This window comes from Amyelois transitella, chromosome 25 (assembly GCF_032362555.1).
Source record: "Amyelois transitella isolate CPQ chromosome 25, ilAmyTran1.1, whole genome shotgun sequence".
In the NCBI taxonomy this organism is placed as follows: Eukaryota; Metazoa; Arthropoda; class Insecta; order Lepidoptera; family Pyralidae; genus Amyelois; species Amyelois transitella.
In genome coordinates, this window is record NC_083528.1 from 331,103 (window position 1) to 347,804 (window position 16,702).

The following is a 16,702-nucleotide window of genomic DNA, read 5'->3' on the forward strand; positions in this document are numbered from 1 at the left end:
ATAAAATTTAAATTATTTATATATATTATTTATATAAATATTATTATCTCTTTCATATAAGGCGAAACTAATATAACTCTGCTTCTAATTACACCGATAAGAATAGTGTACGGAAAAGCTTGAAGTTGATTTTTCTCGTCTGAATTTTGTTTATGCGAGTGTTATTTCCAGGCAAGTTATATTTCCATGGTCAACACGTTTGTTTTGAGCTTATGGTAGTGTAAATTATGATAGAGATGGGATACAGAGTTTTTTCAAACGATTTTTTTATGAAAAAGGCCTAATTTTATTAGTATAACTATTAGTAGCGAAGAAATAATGGAAAATGTGAAAAAAAAAACGGGGAAAATTATTCATTTTTGAGGGCTTCAATTATGCCCAAAATAACTATTCCACGCGGACGAAGTCGTGGGCACAGCTAGTCATAACTAAGAAGGCATCAATTTCCGACTCGATCATCAAAATATATAAAAATAATTTAAAATTTAATCTCCTCCTAAAGCTCCTCAAACAACAAGTTTTCTAAACAGTCATCAATTTGGGGTAGTTTTCAGAAAATTGACGATTTTGACAAAAAGTAAAAAAATGTTGGAATGGTGTTTGTATGATATTGTATTTGATTTGTTATGTCAAAATGAGTACGTTTTACTGTAAGGGAACTAGGAATTGCCAGTTTTTTAGCAAGTAAGAGACAGGTTAATTAGAAACAGGCAGGTTAAATTAGAAACAGGCAGATTAAATTAGATAACGACAGGTTAGATTAGAAAAACTCTCAGGTAAATGATAAATTAGGCAATATTGTAAAAAAAAAACTTAAAAATCAGACTTTTATTAATAAAAAATCACAAGCATGAGACATTCATACTAAAGGAACTTCAAAAATGGCACTTGCTTATTATCTAATCTTATTTTTAGGATCATAATTAATATCAGTCAAGTCTAGGTAACAATTGAGACACATTAACTTACTAAATAAGGAAAATAAACTTCACATCCTCTGATGGACCATTACTTAATCAGTTTTTAGTAACAAACAAAATAAAATATAATTATAAAACTTAACAACTGTTATTCCTTCTCAATTAGTTTCATATAATTTCCAAAATTAAAATTTAAAAGAAAAGAAGATGCATGATCTCCCAAAAATAATTATTTATCGATTTTAAATTTGCTTAAAGACCTTGGAAACTCGAATGCTCCAACTCTTTTAGAGGAAGATTTAAAGTAAGGCGCTGGAAGTTTTTTTATTACTTGATATTTTCCAACCACACTTATATCGGTTTTCTCTGGCCATTTAAATCGTCTGTCATCAATTTTCTTGGCAAATTTTATGTCAAGACTGGCTAAAGACTCATTGACAACTTGGCCCACATAATGGTGTATCAATTTTTTCTGTGAAACTAGCTTCACCACCACCCAATCACCTTCATGAACATTATCCTCATCAACGTCAGTGTTGTCATTTTCTTCGGACTCACTTTTCTCTGTTACTTCATCTTCCATATTATACAAATCTGATTCAGGTGAAGGAGGTAATGTTCTTTCTTCTTCGGAACTTGTGCTTTCGCGACTTTTTCTTTGCCTTTTTATTTTTTGTTTCTTTCTAGTTATCTCTTGTTTGTACTTTTGTTCTATAATAGTTGCTGACTTATTATTTTTCTTTTGTATTACTTTTATTTTTTTATTTCTTTTAGATGTTTGTTGTAGAATCTGTCCTTTCTTTCGCTCTTTGCTATTAATTTTTGACGGTCCTGCTCTTGAATGTGAGCGGATGATATTTGGACTCATATATTTGGCAGTTATAGGTTTAGACCTTTTCAAAGAAGTGGAAGGAGTTATTGCAGGCACAGAGGAATCAACGCCAGGAGGACGAGCATCAGAGGATAATAGCGGAATTACAGGTATGTTATGAGGAGATTCTGCAGTTACAGGAGAATTGGCAGACATAGTCAGTTCAGCTAAGGCCGAGGAAGACCGTTGAGTTAAACGTTCACTGTGTGTTGATCTTATTACCCTCTGAAAACAATCAGGAAATTCATCATCTAAAATATCAACTCTTTCAGTCCCTGTTATATTAAAAGCATCCACTGAAGTTAAATTTTGAATGATTATTTCTTCAGGCAAGCTTAAATCAGTACATTCAGATCTTATATCTGATGTTAACGGCGCAATCCCAGATCTAAGTTCTTCAGGAATATCTGCTTCACTCGTAGAACAAAATGCGTAAGATCTATGTAAAGAAACTACTGACAAAGTTATATTTGATGGGTTTTGACTCTCAATATCGTCGGGTTGGTCAATGTTGGAAGGGTTAGGCAATATTTCTGATCTAAGAACATGAGAGCCGAGATACTTGACGTGGCTACAACTTTGAGGTTCAATGATACAAGTCTTTTCGACACAACTTAGGTTTCTCATTGTCACCTGATCCTTATGGCTATAATTCCAAATAACTTGGTGGACTTGCTGGGTGCCTTTGAAAGAACGAAGATCAGAAGGTAACAGTATGTCTTTTTCTATAATATCATAATCGGATACCGTTTCAATCACTATATTCTTTGTATTAGATTTAAGTTCTTCAACAAAAGTATCGAAATTGGGAATATCGTAACCACGGGAAACAATTGCATCAGCAGTTCGCTTTAAAGTTCCTCCAACACCGTCGGGAGCTCCCTTCCCATGGCCCGACTCAGTATAGTTCCACGTTAAATGGACCAATCCGGGATATTGCCATTTTAAGGCGCCAATGACAAAGAAAGTCTTGTAATTTCTATATTGACTTGTGGCAGAATCAGATACGAAGTGAAAGGTCGTAATTTGCGGTGCCTTTTGTTTGAGATATTCAAGTATAGGCCCTATATGAGCCCATACCGCAGCAGCATCATGTCTTAAATTCTGACTAAATGTAGCAAAACATTGTGTTGTTCTGGTATAATCGCTGTCAAAGAAATACAATACGCTTGTATGTAAAGTCACTTGTTTTCGACTTCCTCCAAAATGAACTGCCTGAATCTCTTTAGCATACTGACATTTGTAATTTTCTGAGAAGTCAACATGTACGATGGCTTCGTCAGGTTGCAAATTGTCTTTTAATGTCTTTATAGCGTTATGCTGAGCTGTCACTCTTCCACAATGCTTGGAAAAGGTCTCTAGCTGTTTTTCAAAAGTTAAAATTGCATCTCTTGGCTTGGTGATGATTTTCTCTTTTTTGACAATTCTTATAAACTTCTCTCGTCCATTTTGAACAATTTGTTCTCGTTTTGAAACCCAAACCCAATAAGAAAAATCAATAGAATTATTAAATTCTTGATAGTTTGTGATATTTTTTGCTTTGCAATCTTTGCACATCCTTAGCAAACATTGAGAGCGAAAAGGATCACAACAAATGTCTATCAGTACGTCAGTGGAGTTTTTGTGGGGAATAATATGGCTTTTATGCAACGCTTCAACTAACAGATTAAAATTTTCATGGGTAACGCACAAGCATGTCTCCTTTGGTTTTTGGGATGAAAACAGTATCCAAAATGGCCTCAATCTACTAAAAGTTGTGAAACTAACTTTATAATCGACTTTTGTCAAAAATTTTCTGTGCAACTGATATAAGGAGTTCGTCAAATAGCGTCTTTGTCTAATAACTCCAGTTTTCTTCACTGTCTCCTTTTTCCCAGCAGTTACAGAACTATTCTCATCTTCCTCTAGAAATTTTTTAATGTCCTCTCGTAATTTCTTCAATTTTAAACATTTTTGTTCTTTTATTCTTCGTCTAAAAATGTTTGATAGTTTTCCTAATCTCCTTTTGTCTTTTAATGTAGTTTTAATATTTACTTGTAGATTACTTGAAAATTCTTGCTTAGCTTTGTGGGTTTTCAGAGCTGTATAAGACAGCAGCAATTTGTCATTCAATGTATCCATATTACTTTCTATTTTCTCTTCTGTTAGTCTTTTCAATTTCTTGCGATAAGCTTCATTTACTTTCTTAATTCCTTCCAATTGTCTTGTAAGTGCTTTAATTTCTTTATCCTTTTTATACCTTAATTTTCTGACTACTTGAGAAGGTGAATTTCCTCTGCTGGAAATTGGAGACGTTTCTGAGACGTATGAGAGTGACCTACAGGCAGAACGTGGACTTATTTGCGATCTTGTGATTCTTGGATTGGGATTAGTGTTTTCTTTATTATCTGTAACTATTGATAAAATGGAGGGAGATTCGAGAAAAGAGGTAAGAATTGAAGGAGATGGAGAGTTTCTAGTTGATACATTCGTACGTTGTTGCTCAATCTGTTCAGCATCAATATATGAAGGGCTATGTGTCTCTATAAATCTATCCGCAGTTTTTGCATCCTTCTTTCTTTTATAAAAGGCATTGAAGGCCTCACGCCATTTTTTTCTTTGCACTCTACGCGCTCTGGGAGTCATATCTTTGATTGAAATCACCTTCTTCTGAGCTTTCCTTTTCTCATATTTAGTTTTATTTTTAAGCTGATATTCAGCATATAACACTGGATCTTCTTTAATTTTTTGATATCTCCTTCGTTCTAATTCTCTTTTGCGTTTTTTTCTTTCTTCTGTAGTCTTAGAAATAGTTTTTGGTCGACCCATTGTTAACCTACAAGTAAACACAAAACAGCTTAGAAGCACTTTGTAATATATAATTTATCTTATAATATTAATAGTTATAATAGGATCCTAAAAGAGAGAGAGAGATATGTTAGAAATGGGTGTCTTGTTTTAGTATAAAAGAGCGTTAAAAAGTAGTATTGTATCTTAAAGCTTAGGGGGATCTCATTCACTCGAACACATCTCATCCACCTGTACGGTAACGGCAGGTTATTTAGAAACAGGTTAATGAGAAAATCGACGTTATTTCGTCGGACACAGCAAATATTTAATTCAGCGCGGTTATACCTACTTCACCCCAAAGCAGACCTCGTGCTCTAAATAACCAGGTGAAATCTTAACTAGAAACGTTTAATAAGCGTTGAAGTTATTGAAGGCAGAAAAAATAGAACTTACCGTTACAAATACACGCGGCGACGATAGATGATATTGTTTTTGTCGCAAACTTTTACACTCGCACGCACCTCGCCACTCCTGCCGCTAGCGGGCAACTGCTGCTACCGGGCGGGGGAGGTACGGCCGCCCGAACGGAAATAGTGTTGCCACCAGTCGAAATCTTTTAAGGTGACAGGTGATGTAGATTTTTTTGTTTACAATGACTTATTATTTTTTTCTTTTATTATATCTTGATTTAGAAGCTCCAAATTTCCGGATATTGTAGCTAACACTTTCATGAATTAAGTGGCTCATTACATTTTGTTTAGCTCTTATGTATAATATTTTATGTATAAAAATCTTACGTTCTCCTGTCTTCGGACACGCAGGTTAATTAGAAAATGCAGTTACAAATCAAATTTAAAGTCCTAGATATTCTTTAAAAATAAGTTAAAAGCGTTTGCCTTTATGCTACTAAAGTACTTATAACCATCCTTGACATTTGCGTTGCCCTAAATCGACAAACATAAATAATCCATGTCAAACAAATTTGGCAGGTGAAATCGGCAAATTTTTGAAAACTACCCTTTGAGGTTATGTGTTTTCGCGCCAAAAGTTCAACCTTTACAATAAGCAGCTGTAAATCACATGACCCGTGGGATTCGAACTAGGGACTGTACGGAGGTAGAATTATAAAATGTCAACAACGGAGTTTGTGAAGGCTTTTAATTGAACTTCACATTGAAATTATAATGTCCAAACTTAAATCAGTCTTAATAAAAATGCGGTTTAGTGCATAATTTAAGTTTCATAGGTAAGGAACAGGGAGTCCTAAAATAAAATAGTATTACAATCCAAATTATCTTTAAAAATTACAAATGTAGTAATAACATTACATCTATACCTACTATAATATTATAAAGCTGAAAAGTTTGTTTGTTTGTTTAACGCGCTAATCTCAGGAATCAATGGTTCGAATTTAAAAAAGAAAATATTTGTGTTGCATAGACCATTTATCGTAATGAAATGCTAGCCCATCGCCTATAAGAAGAATCCCAAGTTTATAAGCCTATCTCTTAGTCGCCTGATGATGACGAACTGCAGAAGTCATTCCTGTTATTCAACTACATCTACACTACATACTACTACGGCAACGCCAACCTCCAGAATTCAACTACGCAGAAATTACTCAGATCAGGACGTCTACCACTGATCTGAAATTCAGGACGGTGTGGTCTTTGTGCCTCGCATTCCGCTAGCGAGCTTCCAATTACTTGAATTGGACATAGCATTTGATTTCAGGCACTTTGTACATACATATGTATGTAGCAGCCAAGTGGTTGTACATATGTATATACACATATGATCACGTCTTTAATCCATACGGGGTAGACAGAGCCAATAGTCTAAAAAAGACTGGAAGGCCACGTTCGGCTGGTTGTAAAATAAACATAACATAAAATCATGCCCCTTTCCCGGAGGGGTAGGCAGAGACTACCTCTTTCCGCGATCTCTGCATACTTCCTTCGCTTCATCCACATTCCTTACTCTCTTCATGCAAGCTCGGCGGTTTCGGATACATAAAAAAATTAAAAAATTAAAATTACATATAATCACGTTATGTTCACGTTAGTTATCAAAAGCAACATGTTAGAAATATAAAACAAAATTTTAACAACATTATTCACAAATTTTACATTTCAAAAACGTATCAAACTACACATACTTCCATTTGGCGCACCGATCGCAACAGATGGTAATTCATATTTATGACGCGGCCCGAAAAATGTTGGAACTTGAAATATGGCCCGAAATGTCGGATTTGTTGGCGATTTTACCACAGAATATATAGCAGTAGGTACTAGACGTATTTTAATATTCCATTTTATTTCATAAATACTTTGTATACTTCCGAACCTGTTACAAATTGACGACCACGTCCACACAGTCTATGTTACAAGAGTGAAACAACTTGAAAAAATAATTAAAAAAAAAAAATAATTTTTTACATACAATATTGCATATATACATATAGTCACGTCTATATCCGTTGCGGGCTAGACAGAGCCAACAGTATTGAAAAGACTGATAGGCCACGTTCAGCAATTTGGCTTTAAGATAGAATTAAAACATACAATATTAGTTTAAGTTTTTACAGGAATACGAGTAGATACATACATACATACATACATAACATCACGCCTCTTTCCCGGAGGCGTAGGCAGAGACTACCTCTTACCACGAGTAGATCTAATTAGAAATTAATTATTAATATTTCAAGATTGTTAGTGTAACTTTTGACATGATTGAGTTAATTTTGGTTACGTTCTGACCACTCTACTGAGGAGGGCGGGGTCTGAGAATGTGACAATTGAGATTTTAACACGAAAACACACCCGTCTGACCTGACCAAGAGAACATAACCCATATTCGACTAATTCACATCAAGTTGACTAACTGTGCCGGTTTCCTCATGATCTTTTGACTCACCGTTAGAGGTAATTTAGATTTTTTTTTAATTGAATTTGTCTCTAAGCTAATTATATTAATATGTCTCAGAGTCTGAAAAATCCCGCAGACGTCAAACCCCAGGCAGAAGTCTACTATGATATAAAAGAAAACCAAACTGAAATGTGTCGCACTGGAAACGGCTATTAATCTTCGATATGCCCGATGTATTGATTTCGATTCGAATCCCACAAAAATGCTTAGACAAATGGCGGCGAGTGATAGATGGCATCCCACTTCTGATTTTATGTTAAGCAGCCCTATATTTCCTTTTTGGAGGCCTTTTTATATGGATTTTGATGGGAATGTGCCGTGTAGTTCCCGGCACTAATAGAAAAAAGAATAGCACTACTCCCTATCTCTTTCCCATGGATGTCATAAAAGGCGACTATGGGATTGGCTTATAAACTTGGGATTCTTCTTTTAGGCGATGGGCTAGCAACCTGTCACTATTTGAATCTCAATTCTATCATTAAGCCAAACTAAGCTGAACGTGGAATTTCAGACTTTTCAAGACTGTTGGCTCTGTCTACCCCGCAAGGGATATGTATGTGTATGTACAGATTTGTGGAAAAGGTTGAGTACCAAAATGTGTTTGGAAGTTGATTTGAAAACAATTTTAACCAATATGCAGCGCATACACGTTACACTCATATTTACAGACATATTCCACCTATTTATCCCTTATGGGGACAGACAGTCGAAATTACTAGAACGCTACGTTCTGCTGGATATCTTGATGATGGAATTGCAAACCTTAAATATTTAGAGACATCTTGAATTTCTTTAGGATTTGTGATAAACAACAATGTTTAGAAACCTCAGGCAAAAGCCACTTTTCACCAAATTCAATTTATGAAGCCATATAATCCGGCACTTCAATTTATATGATCTTTCAAGGTTTGCATTATTTTCTATATTCGCCCACGTGTGCGATATAAGCAAGCGTAAAAGATTTTACGCCGGGCAAACAACCTATAAAAAACGTTAGGGTTATGATCAGATGGGGCCTGAGGTGTGAACACCGTGAGTAACTACCGGTAAGGCGTGTTCTCTTACGCATACATACATACATAAAATCACGCCTCTTTCCCGGAGGGGTACGCAGAGACTACCTCTTTCCACTTGCCACGATCTCTGCATACTTCCTTCGCTTCATCCACATTCATAACTCTCTTCATGCAAGCTCGGCGGTTTCGGGTACTTTTGACCTGATCGTGCTGTGTGGTTCCCGGCACCAAAAAGAAACAAGAATAGGACCACTCCATCTCTTTCCCATGGATGTCGTAAAAGGCGACTAAGGGATATGCTTACAAACTTGGGATTCTTTTTTAGGCGATGGGCTAGCAACCTGTCACTATTTGAATCTCAATTCTATCATTAAACCTACTATTAAGCTTTACTTGGCCATTCAGTCTTTCAAGACTGTTATCTCTGTCTACCCCGCAAGGGATATAGACATGACCATATGTATGTATGTATGCACAAATATTGAAGGCCGAACTAAAGTAAATACTACCCATACTAACTCATGTGGTAACCGCGTTGCCGTTTATGTCGGGGTTCGGGCAAAGGAAATGGCGCATTCCAGCACTGATTGGGACGTATTCTTTGCAAACGAATCGATAAATATCGAATCACCATTAGCAGGTGAATGGTATAAGTCCGCACTAAAATTCTATAATGAACAGTGATGGAATTTTGATAAAAAGATAGATAGTAGCCCGTCGCCTTAAAGAAAAATGCCAAGTTTACGAAACCTTTTCCTTGATCGGCTGTTACAATCTTTGCGGAAAGAGTTAGAGAAACTATGTTTTTTTTCACTCATACCAGCATAAATGATTCGCTAACTCTTGGATTAAATATCATAAAATATAATCAAACATGCATCTATTAATGTTATACGTAAGACATCTTAAATTTCGCCTTCCTTCCTGGAAAACGAAACTTCCTGCCGCGTGGTTCCCGGCACGAATACAAAAAAGAATAGGATCACTCCATGTCTTTCCCATGGATGTCGTAAAAGGCGACTAAGGGATAGGCTAACAAACTTGGGATTCTTTTTTAGGCGATGGGTTAGCAACCTGTCACTATTTGAATCTCAATTCTATCATTAAGCCAAAAAGCTGAACGTGGCCATTCAGTCTTTTAAAGACTGATTGGCTCTGTCTACCCCGTAAGGGATATAGACGTGACCATATGTATGTATGTATGTATGTTCCTGGAAAACCTTATCCTCTCAAACAGATCAAACCCTAAACAAAATCAAATTACAGAAAATAAATAGACCTTTACGTATTTCTAAACCTTAATAAAATCTGAGAAACCTCTTAAACGGAATTCAAAAGGAAACCGTACTTCATCTCAACTCTAAACGGTGTATAAATCCTAACACTATTCGGAGCGAATGGAAGACACAATCTGTGTGCCTTTACAGAGGAAATAAATACCGCTTTAGATGACGAGTGGCCTGGAATATATCAAACATTTGAGTGAATTGATGTACTTATAAATTGGTTTGAAAACGTTTAAATAACTCTTGTCGGCTTTTATGAAAATATATTTCTTTAGAGATTAATCTTTGGAAATATAATGCTTGATAATAAAAATTTAATGTCTCTAACGATCAGTTCAATATAGTGTTTAAGTACGTTACATGTTAAGACAAATATTTAGCATAAACAAACTAGCTTCTGAGCGGAGCTTCGCTCCCGTGGGACTTTTCAGAAAAAGAGGCTAATGCTACTTCTGAAGGTTTTATGTGTCTTTGTGCCGATGTTCATTAAACCGGTACAGCAATTTTGAGTATATTCGTTAGATATGTTAGTCAAATATAAAATGTATGAATTTGGAATTTGAATTAAATAAGAAATAAATAAATATATACGGGACAAATTACACAGATTGAGTTAGCCTCGAAGTAAGTTTGAAACTTGTTTTACGAGATACTAACTCAACGATACTATATTTTATAATAAATACTTATTTTTAGAAAAAGTCAGAAAAAGTTCTTTTCTCATCATGCCCCGGCCGGGATTTCGAACCCGGGACCTCTGGTGTCACAGACAAGCGTACTACCGCTGCGCCATAGAGGCCGTAATTATAAATGTTCTTTATTAATTAATTCGTAATTACAAATATTGCAATAATTAAAATAAAAATAAGGAAGAAATTGTAGTGCAAAGGTGCCACTTATTTCAATAGAAATCGCTTCCAGTAAACCCGTGAGAGGAATAATGTCAGCAAAAGAAAAGGGTTAACGTGGTATTTTCTAATTGTTTCTATCACTTGCCACTTCTTCTACGCGATAAATATTAACACAAATGCGTATATAAATGCTAAGTCACCGATACCAAAAACACAAAACATCAGTGTATTGTCTCACAAAAGCTTCCGAAGCTCATGAGCTTACAATGAACGCGTTACAATGCCGCTGGATGTATGCAAAGTGGGACGTGTCAGGATCGACATGACGCGAATATTTTGTTAATGATGTGGCCTGGAAAATATGTATGTAGTAGATATTTATGTTGTGACCCATTTATTTTTACGAACGAAATTAACATATCTTGATCAGATTAGTGACATTGTGCCAAAAGATCAGGTAAGTTCTTACGAGCAAAGTGCGAGCGAAGTTAACAGACAAGCTTATATAAAGAAAGTGAACAATGTGGATGGGATGTGGTCCATTTTATAAATGTACACTATTTTGGTCAAGAGTACCCGAAACCGCCGAGCTTGTATGTAGAGAGTTATGAATGTGGATGAAGCGAAGGAAGTATGCATAGATCGTGGCAAGTGGAAAGAGGTAGTCTCTACCTACCCCTCCGAGAAAGAGGCGTGATTTTATGTATGTATGTATTTTGGAGTTCATAACATTGGCATATTTTCGTTTTTTAGCACGATGAAAAAATACTTGTGACTGAGGTTAATTAAGGAATGAAGTAAAATTATAAGACGATTTTTCTAACATGTTGGGGTTTTTTTAAAGTAACTTCTTAACACTATGCACTCAGCATGAAAGTTTGAAGAGAGTTTGTTGGATTTGCATGTTCTGCAGGCCTTCACCGCCACGTGGTTTACGGCAGAGCAGAACACGTTATTTAACGAAAGAAAAATAAACGTTCGTTGCGGGCCACAAAATAAATAAAACAAAATGGAACGGGACATAAATATTAACGGTCGAGTTTCGTCACGTCGCGTGATCGCTGATATTTTTCCTAATTTTTGCGGACGTGCGCGAGCTGTCTGTCCCTAGGGATCGATTCATTATTCAGCAAATATTTGTATGCTTCATACCCCAGTGGGAAATAGAACCCGACGGCAGTTAAAAACAGTTTAATCAGATAAAATGGCATTTTCTACTTTTGATATTAATGTCGAGTTTTCGTGAGCGTCTAATTTTGTTACAAAGCTGGGCTGATTATATGAATCGAACCATGGAAGGATGCTCTGCCCCCGTTTTTGCTTATTGGTTCTCTAGCAACGCATCCTTTCTTGCCTCCCTTCAACTTTTTTACGAATAGCTACCTTGTGAACAGAAGAACCTGACCCAGCCAGGATCATGGTTACATCGTAATACTAAATTGTATACAACGACATAAAGAGCAGGAATTGTGGAAACCGAACGGTTATTAACGTAATTTGCGATCCCCGTATCTACTAAACTTCGTCAAATTTATGTGCCGGCTAACGTTTCAGCTATTCACAAAGGGCCACGAAAATGTTTTGGCGAAACCTCTGATTACGTCAATTAAACGTCTCTCGGTATATTTCCGAAACCCAGGATCCGGGACGCGAAAACAGAAATTATTTACAACAGTATTACATGTGCCATTAGGCCGCCATTACGTGTCCCGCCGCCATTTTGTCGAATTACTTTGGCGCGATTTAGTTTAATAGCGCGCTGGGATGACTCGCTCCGGTTAATGGCTGACTTAAGCTTCTATAACACTGTCATGTGAAGACATTGACATAGATACTGCTTGTAATTGCGACTGGCACCACGTTGGGCGCCATTCCACGTTCTAACAGAATGTCTGCATGTTCATCCGCTGATGTCAAGACTTGGCTTTTATACACATTCACATAGTAAGTTTATAAGATACATTCTTCATAAACTTACTTCATCTTTATCATCACCAAAAACTAATTAAAACCGGTTTGCGCTGTAAAGCTTAAATAAATTAAGTGTTTAATTCGGAAGCTCCTGTATACACAAACACACTCTTTGAGCGTAGAATAAATTATGAATTCACACAAAATAAACTGGAGCCGTACTTAAAGCGTACGTTAAAACAGCAAACAAGAGTGTGTCTGCAAAAACTCATATATCGTTTCCGAAGAGACGACAAATTCTGGTAAATCCACACCAGGACATGTTAATCTAGGACAAACAAGTGTGATTCGCATGATAATGATAAGCCTTTGAGGGAACGAACATAGCCTCCCCTCCAACGCGGAGAGGGGTGGGGGGCAAGTGAAAAACATTGTCAACGAAGTGAATCAGACGTCGGTTAGTACGGAGAGACGTCGCAGGTGAGATGTAAGCCTTGACGATGATGGAGTTAGGTCGAATGTGAGATTTTATAAAAAAAATAAATAAAAAGGAACTTTATTTTTTCTCCACAACAATACAATTGGTGTCTTAACTATACCATAACTATATATACCTACTGGACAAATTACACAGATTGAGTTAGCCTCGAAGTAAGTTCGAGATACTAACACAACGATACTATATTTTATACATACATACATACATATAATCACGTCTATATCCCTTGCGGGGTAGACAGAGCCAACAGTCTTTTAAAGACTAATAGGCCACGTTCAGCTGTTTGGCTTTAAGATAGAATTGAGATTCAAATAGTGACAGGTTGCTAGCCCATCGCTTAAAAGAAGAATCTCAAGTTCATAAGCCTACCCCTTAGTCGCCTTTTACGACATCCATGGGAAAGAGATGGAGTGGTCCTATTCTTTTTTCTATCGGTGCCGGGAACCGCACGGCACACGGCCAAGCGAGCCAAATCACGGACAAGAACTAGTATCTCACAAAGTACAAGGAAAATGTTGGAATAAATTGAGATCAATTCCCTTAACGTAAAGCTTCCAATAATAAGGCCGATAATGCTAAGAAAGGCAGAAGGAGAAATGTCCAAAATTGAAAAACCTTTTTCCTTGTAAAACTTTATATCTGTCGGTACGACTTTATCGTACGAACAAATACTTTGTAGAGTTTTACATACAACTTACATACATACATACATATGTATATTATATTGACTTGTTGTTTCACTCCATATGTTTACCATGGATATCGTAAAAGGCGACTAACGGATGGGCTTATAAACTTGTGATTTCTATTGTAGACGATGGATGAACAAGCTTTACGGCAATTAAGAATATAATCACTCCATATGTTTACCATGGATATCGTAAAAGGCGACTAAGGGATGGGCTTATACACTTGGGATTTCTATTGTAGACGATGGATGTACAAGCTTCACGACAATTAAGAATATAATCACTCCATATGTTTACCATGGATATCGTAAAGGGCGACTAAGGGATGGGCTTATAAACTTGGGATATCTATTGTAGACGATGGATGTACAGTACAAGCTTCACGGCAATTAAGAATATAATCAGTCCATATGTTTACCATGGATATCGTAAAAGGCGACTAAGAGATGGGCTTATACACTTGGTATTTCTATTGTAGACGATGGATGTACAGTACAAGCTTCACGGCAATTAAGAATATAATCACTCCATATGTTTACTATGGATATCGTAAAAGGCGACTAAGGGATGGGCTTATAAACTTGGTATTTCTATTGAAGACGATGGATGTACAAGCTTCACGGCAATAAAGAATAGAATCACTCCATATGTTTACCATGGATATCGTAAAAGGCGACTAAGGGATGGGCTTATAAACTTGGGATTTCTACTGTAGACGACGGATGTACAAGCTTCAAATTTTACACAACCCGAGATATCTTCCAGCTTTACAACAATTATCTATACAGACATGTTACTGACCCAACAGTAGTCAATATACATACATACATATGGTCACGTCTATATCCCTTGCGGGGTAGACAGAGCCAACAAAAGTCTTGAAAAGACTGAATGGCCACGTTCGGCTATTTGGCTTAACGATAGAATTAAGATTCAACTAGTGACAGGTTGCTAGCCCATCGCCTAAAAAAGAATCCCAAGTTTGTGAGCCTATCCCTTAGTCGCCTTTTACGACATCCATGGGAAAGAGATGGAGTGGTCCTATTCTTTTTTGTATTGGTGCCGGGAGCCACACGGCACTGCCGAATCAATATGACGATTTTAATATTAATAAATAATAGTCCATCTTGTAATTTTTTTGTCAGTTGAAATCAATAACAGTTGCTAAGCCCGTGTAAACTCGGCACAACCAAAGATTTTCCTTTACACGTGCGCGAATTGTAAATCAATTTGCTTCAGTTATGCCCCGGCAGTTTTTTGGCTCAAGTTGAACTCGATCTATACATACATACATACAATTTTATCTATTCGCATTTAAGTTATTTTGTTGCAATTGGTGACGGGAGAACTATACATACATATGGCCACGTCTATATCCCTTGCGGGGCAGACAGAGCCAACAGTCTTGAGAAGACTGAATGGCCACGTTCAGCTATTCGGCTTAATGATAGAATTGAGATTATTATATGGTGATTATTATACCTATGTGAAACAGTCGCATTAATTTTTTTTTCTTTTATGCATTCTCGCTTTTGACTTTCAATGCTTTCATGCGGCGTGATTTTCTAAACATACATTTATAAGCCTACCCCTTAGTCGCCTTTTACGACATCCATGGGAACGAGATGGAGTGCTCCTATTCTTTTTCTATTGGTGCCGGGGACCACACGGCACCATTCTAGATATAGACGTGATTATATTAATGTATGCTGTCCGCAACACGGCAATATAGAACAGGATCCATCCATCCATCTGTTGCTACGGATGTCGTTAAAAGCGACTAAGGAAATATGCGCAAATTCATTTCGTGCTGGTGTGGTAACGAATAAAAAATGTAGTGTGCGCCAACTGCTTCTACAAATTGTAAAAGTCAATAACTGCTCAAAAAAGAAATCATTAAGCTGAACGTGGCTTCTCAGACTTTACGAAGCTGTTGGCTCTGTCTACCCTTGAGGAGGTGTAGACGTGAATATATGCATGAACGATACATAAGATGTGTAAGTAATTACAGTTTGAAATTACGTCGGAATTGCAAAACTTTAATGGAAATTGTTGCCGGCTACCTTCTCATGCGAGTACTCGTAATATTTATTTATTTATTTATTTTTTTGACAAATTACACAGAGATTGAGTTAGCCTCGAAGTAAGTTCGAGACTTGTGTTACGAGATACTAACCCAACGATACTATATTTTATAATAAATACTTATATAACTACTTATATACGGTGTCACAGTCAAGCGTAATACCGCTGCGCCACAGAGGTTGCAAGTAATACCTAGTTTAATTGTCATTGTCATTATACATACATACATACATATAATCACGTCTATATCCCTTGCGGGCTAGACAGAGCCAACAGTCTTGTAAAGACTGATAGGCCACGTTCAGCTGTTTGGCTTTAGCATTGTCATTATACTCGTAATAATGAAGACTTCACACTTTCACTCCTGGCCTTAATCGCGATATGTTCCTGACGAGTCTATCTGTGACCATAGTTCCCGAGTGGGAGATTTCATTTATACATACATACATATAATCACGTCTATAACTGCCTTTTTGTCTGTCTTTCAAGCCACGATGTGTTTGAAGTGTTTCAAGACTTAGACTACGACTAGAAAATTTTATATTCCAAGTTAAAGTCGCGATCAAAAATGGTAATATTTTTTTAAAATCCTCTTTGTTCAAAACTAATCCATACACACACATTACTATTCCCCTCAACTATTATAAACCACTGCGTATATTTTTTTCATTCCGTATATGAAATGAACCACTGCATTGCGTAATAAAATATCGATCGTAACTTAATAACTAAGGCTTACCCGACCTCGCAATCAGGAGGTAATGTTTCCCGTCCGATCCCCGATGAGAAGGTAAATCTTAATTATCTTGAAGCGACTGTCTTTGGAAAGCCTGCCTACCAATCTAATCGAGTGGAGTGACGTTTGTTTATT

At 36.6% G+C, this 16,702-nt stretch overlaps 2 protein-coding genes across 2 annotated transcripts in view; both read right to left on the reverse strand.

Annotated features, from left to right (window-relative positions):
* LOC106141614 (calsyntenin-1) overlaps positions 1 to 16,702 on the reverse strand; it is a 194,377-nt gene that overhangs the window by 31,226 nt on the left and 146,449 nt on the right. The window lies entirely within an intron of this gene.
* On the reverse strand, positions 1,991 to 5,171 carry LOC132903380 (uncharacterized). The gene is made up of 3 exons (XM_060951624.1): positions 5,014 to 5,171; positions 3,621 to 4,606; positions 1,991 to 2,016 (listed from the first exon to the last, which is right to left on the reverse strand). The coding sequence occupies exons 2-3, from the start codon at positions 4,597 to 4,599 to the stop codon at positions 1,991 to 1,993; spliced, it is 1,005 nt and encodes a 334-aa protein (XP_060807607.1). The 5' UTR covers positions 4,600 to 4,606; positions 5,014 to 5,171.